At 36.3% G+C, this 13,041-nt stretch overlaps 1 protein-coding gene across 1 annotated transcript; it reads left to right on the plus strand.

Annotated features, from left to right (window-relative positions):
- Positions 1-209: 209 nt before the first annotated feature.
- On the plus strand, positions 210-13,041 carry SKP1 (S-phase kinase associated protein 1). The gene is made up of 6 exons (XM_063292310.1): positions 210-361; positions 2,310-2,406; positions 7,025-7,098; positions 9,267-9,410; positions 10,003-10,143; positions 11,960-13,041. Exons 2-6 carry the CDS (start codon positions 2,310-2,312, stop codon positions 11,993-11,995), a joined length of 492 nt encoding a protein of 163 aa, XP_063148380.1. The 5' UTR covers positions 210-361; the 3' UTR covers positions 11,996-13,041.

A 13,041-nucleotide genomic window follows, 5' to 3' on the forward strand; every position in this document is an offset into this window, starting at 1 on the left:
TTCTGCCTGAAGGACCCCGAGGTGCTTAGTATCTAAATACGTTTAACGGTCTCCTTCCTTCCTTTTTATACAAACCAATTTGCTCCCCTCTCGGTCCCTCGGCCGTCCATCTATGACGAAAGGGGGCCGATCCCAGCTGACTCGTGCAGCGCAGGCGCTCAGACAACACACTGAGCCCTGTGAGTGGAAGGGGCGGGGTCAACGATTGGGCCCTCGTCTCGGGTCCGCTCCGCCCCCAACTCTATAAAATGCAGCGGCCACAAGACGCTCTTGTGCGCCTTTAATTTGAGTTGGGTGGTGTGTCTTGTGGGGAGAGGCTAAAAGGCGCCGCCGCCGTTGCCGCCGTTGTTGCTGCCTCACGGTGAGTGAGGCCGAGGCCTGGTCGGGGTTCGGGCCGCCTAAGCGGGTGGTGAGGGGCGAGAACAAAGTTAGAGGTAGGGCATGAAAGGCCGCAGGGGAGGAAAGGGACGGTGGCTTGCGAGCCTATTGCAGGTGGTTGCTAAGGGAGCGGCTTTTTCTTCGTGAAGGGGTGCGGAGACGCGCAGCCGAAGTGCTGCCTCCGCCATCATTTCCAGCAGCCCGGTTCTTCCTGGAGAGGGGGGGAAGGTGACCGACTGTCGGAATTCCCCCTTTTCCAGATGTTTGTGCTCCCGTGCCAGAGGAGCATTTTCCCATCCCGTTTCCTACCTCTTCTATTAAACAGCGTTGTAATTTTTTTTTTAAAGCGGGGGGGGGTGATATGTGCTGCATTTCTCTACGGCGTGAGTTCTTTCAGGGCGTCTTTAATTTGCAGCAAACCGTGCACACTTCAGAGGAGATTGCTGCTAGAGCGGAGCAAGAATTGTGGAATAAAGGGTAGCGCTGACGTTGCTAGCGGGGCACTTTACCTGGTCCTCTTATTTTATGCAGAGGCTTTATGTACCTTAATGCTTAGTCACTATTGCCGTTTAATCTGAAGCTGCTTATAAAAACTGTCTTAAAAATCTGGTGAGTTTTAAGCTTATTTTAAAAAGAACAAGCAACAAATATAATGGACTGGATCCAAACCTAGTCGTATTCATAGGATTTAAATAATGATTAAGGTGTCCACTCAGTTTAACGGATCTCCTTGTCTGTCTAAGTAAACATTCGTCGTGATCCAACACTGCACAATTAAGATGTTTATAACTGTTTTCGTTCAAAAGATTGTGTATGTTTGATTCTAACATTACATGTATATTCCAATTATTAAAAATGGTTATGGGATTTTAATGGGTAAACTTTCCTTATGAAAAATACCATGGAAATTATTGATTATTGTGGCCTGAGCTCTCCAAGGTAGTACTGCATTACTTGTGAATACTAAGACATTTTGTACCCACTTCTGCTTCAAGGGGTCATAGTAGCTGAAATCAAGAATTTTGCTTAACTTTACCCAAAGTAGATCATGTACCATTTGGATACTACTTGAACAGTTCTGAGATTTTCATATATTTGGTGATTTCTGGTTCTATACACCAAAAACAATAATTTTGGGTCTTCTTAAAAACAATGTTGGTTATATAGCTTCTTTCATTATGCCTAGTCATTTCCCAATACAATAGTTATTTTCCAACTAGTGTGAAGAACAATGGTGTACAAGTACTTTGTTGAAAGTGCAATACTATATTTTTGAAACCTGCTTGGTAAATAATCCACATGATTGAAATTAGGTCATTGGTCATGAATCATCACAAAATGCCCAAATACCTCTCTCATTTTGTAAAATGAACATATGTGCTTTTGAAGTAAGGTAGTCCTACAACCATGAAATACTATCTTAAGTAGTGTAATATAAATGAGATTTAGCGTTTTAAGTAATTTTAGTCATAATATAGCTTTTTACTAGGCATGTGCAGCGCTTTAGATTGGAAGGAAAAAGTGTTTTGGAACACTGAATAGTAAATACTTGATCAATACATGTACTTTAGCCTTATACACTGTGACATTCCATAATAAAGAATACTTTTAAGAAGGCAACACAGAGCAAATGCAGTCAGAGAGAGAGCTGTAACCTGATCAGGCCTCTTTTTAGCCTTTAGTTTATTAGATGATTGTAAGCAAACCATTACTTCAGTCAGTTGACAGGCTGCAATATGGGGGCTGTATTGATCACATAACAATGCAGGGGTGGATGAAGTATCTTGAGCATTGTAAAACATAAAAAAAAATTAAATTAGTTTGTAAATATGACTTATTACCTGCTTTTTTGATAGGAGATGCTAATGATACTATGTAACTGAAATACCATACATATAAATATAGGTAAGATTTTTTTTATTCATGTACAGATGCCTTCAATTAAACTGCAGAGCTCTGATGGAGAAATATTTGAAGTTGATGTTGAAATTGCAAAACAGTCGGTAACAATCAAGACTATGCTGGAAGGTAAGGGCAACATAAAGATATATATATATATACACACATATATATATATACATATATATATATATACACACATATATATATATACATATATATATACACACACACATATATTTGCCAACCATTTTTAATTTGATAAATTGGATTCTAATCTGGAAAAATCTTAATTTTAATCTTGAAGTTTCCACAACTGCTTGTACCTAGTCTCTCACTTATTAGATACATTGTTTCTGGAATTCAGTTTTCTAAATCCTTGGGAGTTCTGTTGAAGGAGAGCAAAATTAAGTATAAATAATCAGAATATTATTTTATTATATCCTTTTTTATGCTGAAATAAAGTTTGGAGTAGCTGTCCAGGACAGAAAGCTTAACTTGTGAAGAATATAACTGATTGAAAAACCTGAGTGCACTGGTACTTTTAAATTATTTAATCTGCTGAAAATAAAATAGGAAAAAATAGTAAATAGTAAAAATAGTAAACATTATGGATCAGTTGTTATATATGAATTATATAATTCATAAGTGCTATGAATCAATCTGATAATTCAGTCTAGCCTTATTTTTGCTTGCAATGGCAAGCGAATTGATAGCATCTGATGAGTGTAACAAGCTCAGTGTTTCTCCTAAAATTGAAGTTGCAGGTGCAGGTAGAGATCAGTCTTAGGGGTCATGGGATTTCTTTCCCTTCAGGTTAGGAGGACAAAGGAGGGTCTTTGCAGCCTAGAGGATTGCCTGAGACTAGGAGCTGCTGGGCAGAGGTATGCCTGAGTGCATGATGTTAAGGATGTCTAAGTTCTGTTAAGGCTTAATGTGAATTTTTACTGTGCCTGATTGGGTTACAGTTAAGCCTTGTGAAGTGATAGTATGAGGGCAATACAGATGGATAATTAAAAATGTGAAATTTTGGAATTGAGCCCTGCAGGATAAAAGCTTAGTTTTGCTTGTCAGCATATTTTAAAAAATGCTGTGGAATCTAGCCAGATAGCTTATATTTTAAATCAATTGTTCATAGACCTTGGAAAAAGTCTAGAGAGCTTTAAAGATTGCTTCCCAGAATTTTCTCTTGACTGTGTTGTGATTTTTTTTTAAATATGGATTTGACATTTTCATGATCTAGTGCATTGATTGCAAACTACATTTAGTTAGTTTGAATGTTGGAGGACTAAGCAGTATTTTTGCTAGAAGAAATAGTTTAGCCCTTTGCTCTGTCAGTAAATCAATACTTGTATACACAAATGCTAAATTGTAAACAGTCTTTCTAAATTTCACTATCAATTTCACATAGTGATGGCAATTCCGTCAGTACTGGTTGCTGCCATTAAACAAGGACCTTGTGGGTCATTAAGCAAGGACCTTGCATGATTGTGACTTCCAACTTCCTTCTGGCTTCCCCACTGACTTTGCTTGTGGGAAGCTGGCAAGATATGTCAAAGTATGATCATCTGACTGCGGCTTGCCGTGACATAATTGTGACCCCAGATTGCAGTCATGTGACCGTGGGGATGCTATGATGGCTGGAACTTTGAGGACCTGTTGTATGTCCCCCTCATTCAGTGCCATCTTTACTTTGAACTGTTGCTGAACCTTGTAACCATTGAGGACTACCTGTAATCATTCAGGTGATTGCTTGTCCCAGTAATAGTAGAGTTGGGAAAGTCTGAAACCTTTTAAAATTTATTTCTGAAAAATTAAGTTAGGAAATACTATATGTATTTTTATTTTGAATGATAAAATAGTTAAGATGTGGAAGGCATTGGTTTATGTTTGGAACTTCACCAAATAAATCAAAATGAAAAAAGGTGGAGAAATTTGTCTAAGTCAATGAGAGTAACAACATAAAATAACATTCAGAAAATGATGTTTTATGTGATAAAAATATATATTCTTAGTCCCTTTTTATGTCCCTCCCCATTAATGCTTGTTTTATCTGTTTGATAAAGTGGATGACAACATTTAGAATATGTAAACTTCCTTTTTTTACAATGTTGATTTCTTCTATTTTAATTGTTTTTGCCTGCCCATTTTTACTAAGTAGGGGAGAACAAAGTGACTCTACATTGTTTAGAGGTAAACAGCTTGTAGCTCCATTTGTAACACAAATTAAAATATTTTAAACTAAATTCAATCATTAAATTGGTAATTTTTTGCATAAAATATACTGTTAAAATGTATTACCAAGTATGCTTTTCCAAGTAAACCAAAACCATGTTATTTGACTTTGCAAAAATTAAGTATTTTTTATATTTCATCTTCTAAAAAACTGTATCTCTTCAAAAATTCTGGAAATTTGCATACTTTATAGTAGTTTGGTTAGTTTATAAGGGTACAGCTACATCAAATAATCGTAATAATATTTACACATAATTGGAGGTTTTATTAACATAAATTTAGAGTTATGTAAAGCATTCTTTAAAGTGTTTGTAATATCTTAATGTTACTGTCCTCCTCTTATGCTATAACCATATTTATACCACTTGTTCTGCTCATGTTTCTTGACTGCTATTTCAGGGTACTAGACAGCTGCTTTAAACCAGATAAATCCATCAATTAAAATGGATTAAAATGTGCTTGCAATCCTGTTCAATGTAAGCCCAGAAATATTTGTTTTAATACCACTTTTTCTCAGAGCATAATGACATGTATATTGTTGAGTGCTGGATTCTTGGTAATCATAATAGCTTAGCAAGACTGATAAGCGATATTCCTTACTTTTATAATTCTCATTCAGATCTAATCAAACATTTATATTTTAATACAATGGTATACTGAAACGTGAACTAATTTTAACTAAAATGATGTATTTGTGTTTGTTATGCCATGGTAAAAGCACTAAAAGTTAAGCAGCTCTAAGGTTATAAGAATATCATGCTATATTTCTTATGTGCAGCATTTTTTAATATGGGTTATGTTTTGAATTACAGTAGGCCTTGCTTAACAACAGTAATTGGGACTGAAATTTCCATTGCTAAATGATATGGTAGTAAAGTGCGATGTCACGTGACCTCATCACTTAATGATTGCAATTCTGGTGGTCCTCATTGCTGTTGTTAAGCAAGAGTCGCGGATCATTAAGTTAGGACCTCACGTTACCACAACTTAAGACTTTCTGCTGGCTTCCAACAAGCAAAGTCAATGGTGAAGCCGACAGGAAGTCACAAGTCCTAGGTGGCTCGCAAGCAGGCCAGCGGGCAGGTGAGTCCTACGAAGTGTGGTTGGGGGGGTGTCACGGTGCCATGTGACCGTGGGGAGAGGGTGCTGCGGCACTGTGTGCTATGTAGTGCTGTGGGCAGGTGCATGCTATGGAGTATATGAGATCCCTGGTTCTGTAGCAGGCTCCTCAGGAGAGAAAATGGGAGCACCATGTGACCTTCCCTGCCAGCTTGCCTGTTGAATTTGCTTGTAGAAAGCTGACAGGGAAGGTCACAAATGGCAATCACGTGACTGCAGGATGCTGCGATCATTTTAAGTTTGAGCAGGTTGCTGAGCACCCCAATCATGATCATGTGACCACAGGGGTGCTATGACAGCCAGAACTTGGACTGGTCATAAGTACCACTTGTTTAGTGCTGTCGCAACTTTCAACAGTCACTGAACAAGTTGGTTGTGAACCAAGAATTACCTGTAGAAGCGATAGTAGGCAGCAGAACCTAGCTGATTTTGGTTTAACTCCCAAAAGTTGAGAAGGGTCATATTTATTTAGTACTTAGATAGGGAGCTACCAGGAAATTTCAGGGGTAGTAGACTAGATGAAGAAGTTGAAAAAATTTCCAAGAGAAGGCAGTGGCAAACTACTACTTTATTATTGCCAAGAAAACAACATGGATGTGTCCACAAAGTTACCGGAGTCAAACTCAGAGTGAAAGAGTATTTATCTTGTTCATGAATTATACTAAATTAAATATTGACTTCACTCTTAAAAACCTTCTATGAGATAGAGATTCTCAAGCGGAAATATATTGCTACCAGTCAGGAGGAATATTCCTAATGAAGATTGAATTAACAATTTTTAAAGTTATTTCCAACTCTGTCATTCTTTGAGACCACCAATTACAGTTGAATTCTATATGTTGTCATATTTCTGATATATAAAGGGAATGCTAGCATTCATGCAGAGAAAAAATCAAGTAGTTTTACTGCTTTTAAGGGTGGTAGTGGTGATGTAGCCTGTTTATGATTTGGGATTCTTGATAGGAATCAGGAAATAGACATCTAGAATTCAAATGAAATCCTTAGGCTGTTTGGGGACTATATGTTTTAGATTATATGACATTTAGGATGTCTTTGCACATTGTATGCTCATGGTTGAGTGAGAGAGACAAGGAAGAGAGACAGATCTGCTAACAATCTTGGCCTGTGCATATTTCCTTAGGAGTTCCTTAAGTCCTTTACTTCTGTGAATACGGTATTTTATGGCCCAAATGGTGGCCCATGGTGATGTTAAAGTATGCGTATATATCCTTTTTTTGGAGCAATAGTAGAAACTGTCTACTCTTCATACATTCTTTACACAGGAAAAGAGCAAGTGTTATTGGAAAATGCTAGACTGACTTCACTACTGTATTAGTAAAATGGCTACTAATCTGTTTTTGGGCTATCTCAGTTGCTTGGTTTTTATTTTTAGATTTAGGAATGGATGATGAAGGGGATGATGATCCTGTTCCTCTTCCAAATGTTAATGCAGCTATACTAAAAAAGGTAACAATTCTATTTTAATAAAATACAGAAAATGAATTTTCACACTCTTAATCTGTTTGCACAATACAAACGTTTTCTAAGCTAATTCTTAATTGAGAAGTATATCTAATGCTTGGGGGAAGACAGGTCTGTTTATCTGAGAACTATTGGATGGTTTATAATTGCAAGTTTATAGGTATATTCTTGGATTTGCTACAGAATCCTATTCATTTGGGAAACCGTGAGCATATTTCACCTATACTGTGGGCCTTGCCCTAGTTACCAGTTCAAAGTGCAGTTTCAAATGCTGGTGTTAATTATAGAGCCCTTCATTGCTTGGCATCTGGGTACCTGTGCGGTTACCTTGTCCAGTCAGATTCAGCCTGGCCTGTTATATCATGGAGGGAGGGGCTCCTCATCTCACATTTTGCTATATAATGTTAGCTTCATAGTAGTGCCAGTGTTACAGAATGGGCTTCCTACTGAAATCAGACTGGACTGGTAGCTTTTTCAGAGAGACCTTCTGTAACTTCATCTGCACCTCTTGTTATTTTTTTCTCCTTTGATTTTGGCTTTGTGATTTGGATTGTATATTGTTTTAATTCTGTTGTTTTTATTGTAACATTGTAACTCCCAAGACCTGCGAGATTGTGGTGGGATCATTAAATAAATAGATTTTGTTGTGCACTATGGTATAGTTAACTGAACATGTTAATCTCTTGAATTCTTATACAGTAGTAAATGCTAAAGGTATGGGGCCCTCTTTGGTTGTGCTTTTTTCACAATATTCAGTTCATTATGGGGCACACATCCAACAATTGTTTCCATAGAGCAGTAGACTATCCCTATAATATTTAATATTGGTTAAGTTCTAACTATTGGCTTATTATTGTACATGTGTTCTGTTTTATGATTATTTTATGTTTGTAGTGTATTCCTGAATATTCTGTGAGCTACTTAGATTTTGAATGACTGAATAGTGTAAAGGCATTTGTAATAAATAAATATTTCCCCAGTGGCTATGCCAGAACTATGCTTCTACACCTATGTGGAGTTGATGCCTTCCAAAGGATTAGTTTTTCTAGTTGGAGTGCTTTTGAATCCCTCATTGCTCTGGTCAAGAATGCCACTGCCAGCTTTGCCATTGCATCACCTGTGCCATTTCTGGAAAATGTAGGTTTGTCTGTAATGAAACAGAATGAATAAAGCATTTCCTATATAGATTCCTGCAGTGCATTTCACATGAAGCTGCCCTTGAATCTTTGGAAGTTCCAGTTAGTGCAGATATGACAGCCTTCTTGCACGCATTTTGTTGATAATCTTACGCCAGTGATATTTTTCTATCCCCTGCATTGATTACATTTATTTAAGTTCTGCTTCAGAAGGTTTCTTATGTTTCTCATACCCAAGAGCCGTTAGAATGGTAAAAACCTGGGACAGAACCTTCTTGTGGTAATAGCCCAATTATGCAGTTTTTATTCTGATTAGATTATGCCTGTTTGCTTTACTTTTAGGCAGATTGTTTTTTAGCTTTGTACTTTTTAAATGTTTAAAATTAAACTTAATTTTTAAAGAATAGGTTGTGTTCAGTGCCGTTTCTGTACTGGAAGATGGCTCAAATAGTTGTTGAAAAACAATGTTTGATTATATAGTTAATATCAGACCCATATCCTGGCAAAATTGTTAAATAAAGTGTTTGTCTTACTTTACCTGGGCTTTCTTTATCTATACATTATAAAATTGAAATTAGCATTATTTTACATTAAAAATAATTTTAAGTAGTTGAAAGTGTTTCCTTAGCTAAAAGTAATTAAATATTTCTGTTGAGCATTTTTACTGTTTTATTTGGTTTCTTTGAACACTTTTTTTGCAAATTCCTTGTATTAGTGTATCTAATATCTAATTAGGTCTGGAATTGAGAATAATTTAAGAAATACGTGAAATCTGATTCCTGTTGTCAGCTCTTTATCTCTAAAAGATCGGTACTTAAACATTGTGAGCATGCTTAGTTTGAAAATGGTACAACCTTCTGTTTAAACACCTAAATCATGTTTAACAATTAACAGTTTGCAATATTGTGCTAAGTAGTGTTTATACGAAAGCCCTATGAATGCTGGTAGAGCAAATGTTCACCAAAAAACACAAGAAATTTTATAAAGCTCTTTCATAACATACCTTAATTTCCAAAGGTGATTCAGTGGTGTACCCATCATAAAGATGATCCTCCTCCTCCTGAGGATGATGAGAACAAAGAGAAACGAACAGATGACATCCCTGTGTGGGACCAAGAATTTCTCAAAGTAGACCAAGGAACTCTCTTTGAACTTATCCTGGTAGGTCGGCCTGGTATATCCTATTCCACTGATATTTACAGACTAATGAAATATTGCAGTATAACAGAGCTTGTGTGATTTTAGTGTCATAAATACATTGCAGTCTGTTGGGTTAAGCAAAATGCCTATGAAATCTAAAATATCAAATTTCAGAGCATGTATAATTGTGCCTACAGGATGCAAGGCTGAGATTTGCTCTATTTATCTCACAAGTTTAAACGAGATTAAAAATAAGTATGTTTCCTGGTTTGTAGTTCTTTGCTGTTTTTTGAAAGCTCAGCAAAACTAGTTGAACTATGAAAACTTGGAATATTGTGTCTTAAGGAATATGTATTCCAAAGTACAGAATTTATAACAGTACTGTGAATTTTTAACTAGCAGTTCCTATAAAGTCTGTAAATGAAAGAAAAGCTTGTTATTGCCATTTGCAATAATGTTTCTAGATCCTACAAGAAAATAGTTACATCAGGCTTCATTTTCAGTTATCATTGGTTGCTGTTGTGTACAATTACTGCTAGAAATATAATGTGCACCATTAAATAATAGAACACTAATTTGCAGAGTCTTTAATAATCTGTTGCTTTCTGTAAAGGCTGCGAACTACTTAGACATCAAAGGCTTACTGGATGTCACATGCAAGACTGTTGCAAATATGATTAAAGGAAAAACACCAGAAGAAATACGCAAGACCTTCAATATTAAAAATGATTTCACTGAAGAGGAGGAAGCCCAGGTATGCCAAGCTCTTTTATTTAAAAGAAGATCTGTTTGATATTTGAACCTACAAATATTTTAGCCTCTGTAAGCTAAAATAGTTGGTTTCTGTTGATTGAGAGAGAGAGATATATATATTGCTTATGAAGCTGGTGTTGCAGTAAGACTCTAGAATGTTTGTTTTTATAGACAATGAATACTTATCCCTATCTGGGAATTTAGCCTTCATATGATTAACATCAAATGATGGAGAAAATGAATCTGTGCTCTAAGTAATTTGTCCCATTCACTGACCCTGCCATCATTCATATATGGGCAAAAGAAGTCTCAAGCAGCTAGCTTACTCTATTTGTATTAATACACTACTGCTATTCCTTCATTAGGGAGCTTAGAACTATATACAAAAACAGCCTTTATACATATACATAATCAAATCAAATCTTTTTTATGCTCATAATCCAGCATATTAGACATATGCAAAGCCTAGCACTTCTAAGCTCTCTCCCTTGGCCCCTGTCACCTAGGCACTCTACCTTGTCCAGGACAAGATATTCTATGCAGAATAATTAGCTTGTTCTCTCTGATACCAAGATAATGAGTACAGAATAAGCAAAAATTCTGCAAAGTGCATTACCAGTGTGGGTCCACCAGGTAATTTATCCTTCACTAGGCCCTGCTTTCACCTCCACAGTTCCTTTCCTTTGAGGACCTTTCTTTAATTAAAGTTCTGGGAGGGGGTTGGCAGTAAACTCTGACCTTCCTTCTGATTCCCAAGTGGGCCTTCAGCTTTCACTTTCTGGCTCTTACCCAGAGAATGCATTATGAGATAGATAGATAGATATTGTTACAGCATTCCAAAAAGGCAAGGCATCTCCAACCTTTCATTGTCCCCCAAAGGATGATCCTGCCATTGATGCAGTCTCTCTCTGCAGATGTCTAATTGCTTGTGGCAGTTCTCCAGCTTGCTCTTAAAGAGATCAAGCTGATACCATTAAATTTTCTGTCTGGCCTTTACCAACTCAGTATGCACAGAATTAAGTCAATCGGCGTGGTTCCATTTCCCCTTCTCATAGTTCTAACTACACTAAGATTTAGCTCTTGAATCCAGTTGTAGGTAAATAAATAAATTTTCTCCCATATCAGAGGTAAAGAAGATGTCTTGGCAAAATGTATCTTTACTGTTGGTTAAGCATGAATTGGGATAGATTGCCTGACAGAGTCTAGATTTTAGACTAGAATCACCATATGCATGGCCTCTGAGTGGTGCTGATGAGAAAAATCCTTGGCAGATGGTAGCCTAAGTCTGTAGCTTAAGTCTCATTATTGTTAGATTCCAATTAGAAAGACTCAAGTCCAGTTTTTTAGTATGGAATCACTGTGTAGTTCTTTTTAATTCTAGCACTATCCATGTTTGACTACAAAGAGAATTTTCAGACACAAGTCCTACCGTTTATCCATTTGATTTCAGTAGATCATTTAGCATGTTGAAAATAACTGCTGGTATCCTGCAACCAATATTCTGGCTAATAAAACCCATTTCCCTACCCTGTATCTTTACCCACTTTTGATTTTCTTTTGGCAGAATGAGTTTACCAAGTTACAAAGTTGCATGCACTCCGTTCTAAAGTAGTCATAAGTATATTTCTGTAGATATGGATATATTAGTTTGGCACAATGGTACACTTTATTTTTAAATAGTACTTGATATCTGGAAGACATCTGAAATGGAATTCATTGGAATCATGGGAATGCTAGTAATTCACAGGGTAAATATCTAGAGGAGACATTTGACATTGCTCTTAAGATGTAATTATGAGGTTTGTCTTTATTTTCAGGTACGCAAAGAAAACCAGTGGTGTGAAGAGAAGTGAAGCTTTGTGCCTGATACCTAACAACACTGTAAGAATTGTTCCAAATATCAGTTGCACTGCTCTGTTTATAATTGTTAATATTAGACAAATGCAGCAGCAAATGAAGTTGTACTAGTCTGGTGGTGTTCTATTTGCATGTGTAATGTTTGAATATAGATTTAAATCCTGTGGTTGAGTTTTTGCCAGTGTAATCTGATTTCCTTATTTTCCCTCTTCTCTAAATAAAACTAAACTCCATGCAGGTTCTGTATGGCAATTAGCACTGCACACTAGCCCTTCCATGCTTCTGAATGTTTCACTGTCACATTAAAATATTTAGGATGTCAGAATTCAGAAGTATCTGACATTGTAAATAAAACTACTTGCAAAAGTTTTGTGAAACTGAATCGGTGAAGCCTACTTTTATTCATGGAGTAATAGCTTCTCAGAGCCACAAAATGTTTTAAAAAACAAGTTGGAATAATTGTTTTGGGATTTCTTCCATTCTACATCTTTTGTAGTAGAGACAGTTATTGTTAAAACTAAAATAAGTTTTGCTTGATACTTAACATTCTGATGCTCTAATATAGGTGTGACCCTGGTAGTGACTGGGCAGTTAAAGCCCTCTTCTGACTAAATACTTGTAGCTTCTGTAAAGAAGCATAGTATTTGGTTCTTAAACCAATAGAAATCTCTGTATTTGATTAAAAATAGATTTGTAAAAAAACATTTCTTGGACAGTGAATATCGGGCTTCCTATTAGTTAAGCTTCAGTATTTCCTTATAGCTATCGGAAATGCTTTATACTACTTTGAAAAGGCCTGGAACATTTGTACATGACATCAGATTGCAGTGATTTGTCACTGCATGCTGAGTGGTGATATTGATGTTGTATTATTTAGGATCAAAACACTTGCCAAAAGCTTAGTAATTTTTTCATTCTTTATGATTCTGTTTAGGGATTAGAGGAGTGATATGTAATAAGCAATTGAGCTTGTACTGCATTCCATTTTCTGTATGCACACTAGGTAGAATATAAGTTAAATAAATATTTACTTTAAAGATCA

Source organism: Candoia aspera, chromosome 2 (genome assembly GCF_035149785.1).
Source record: "Candoia aspera isolate rCanAsp1 chromosome 2, rCanAsp1.hap2, whole genome shotgun sequence".
Classification (NCBI taxonomy): domain Eukaryota; kingdom Metazoa; phylum Chordata; class Lepidosauria; order Squamata; family Boidae; genus Candoia; species Candoia aspera.

Excerpts from the sequence above, each read along its gene's own strand:
- SKP1 (XM_063292310.1), top strand. The coding sequence starts at position 2,310 with ATGCCTTCAATTAAACTGCAGAGCTCTGATGGAGAAATATTTGAAGTT. Across the intron at positions 7,099-9,266 it reads ATGCAGCTATACTAAAAAAG|GTGATTCAGTGGTGTACCCA; the intron begins GTAACAATTCTA and ends TAATTTCCAAAG. Across the intron at positions 9,411-10,002 it reads CTCTCTTTGAACTTATCCTG|GCTGCGAACTACTTAGACAT; the intron begins GTAGGTCGGCCT and ends CTTTCTGTAAAG.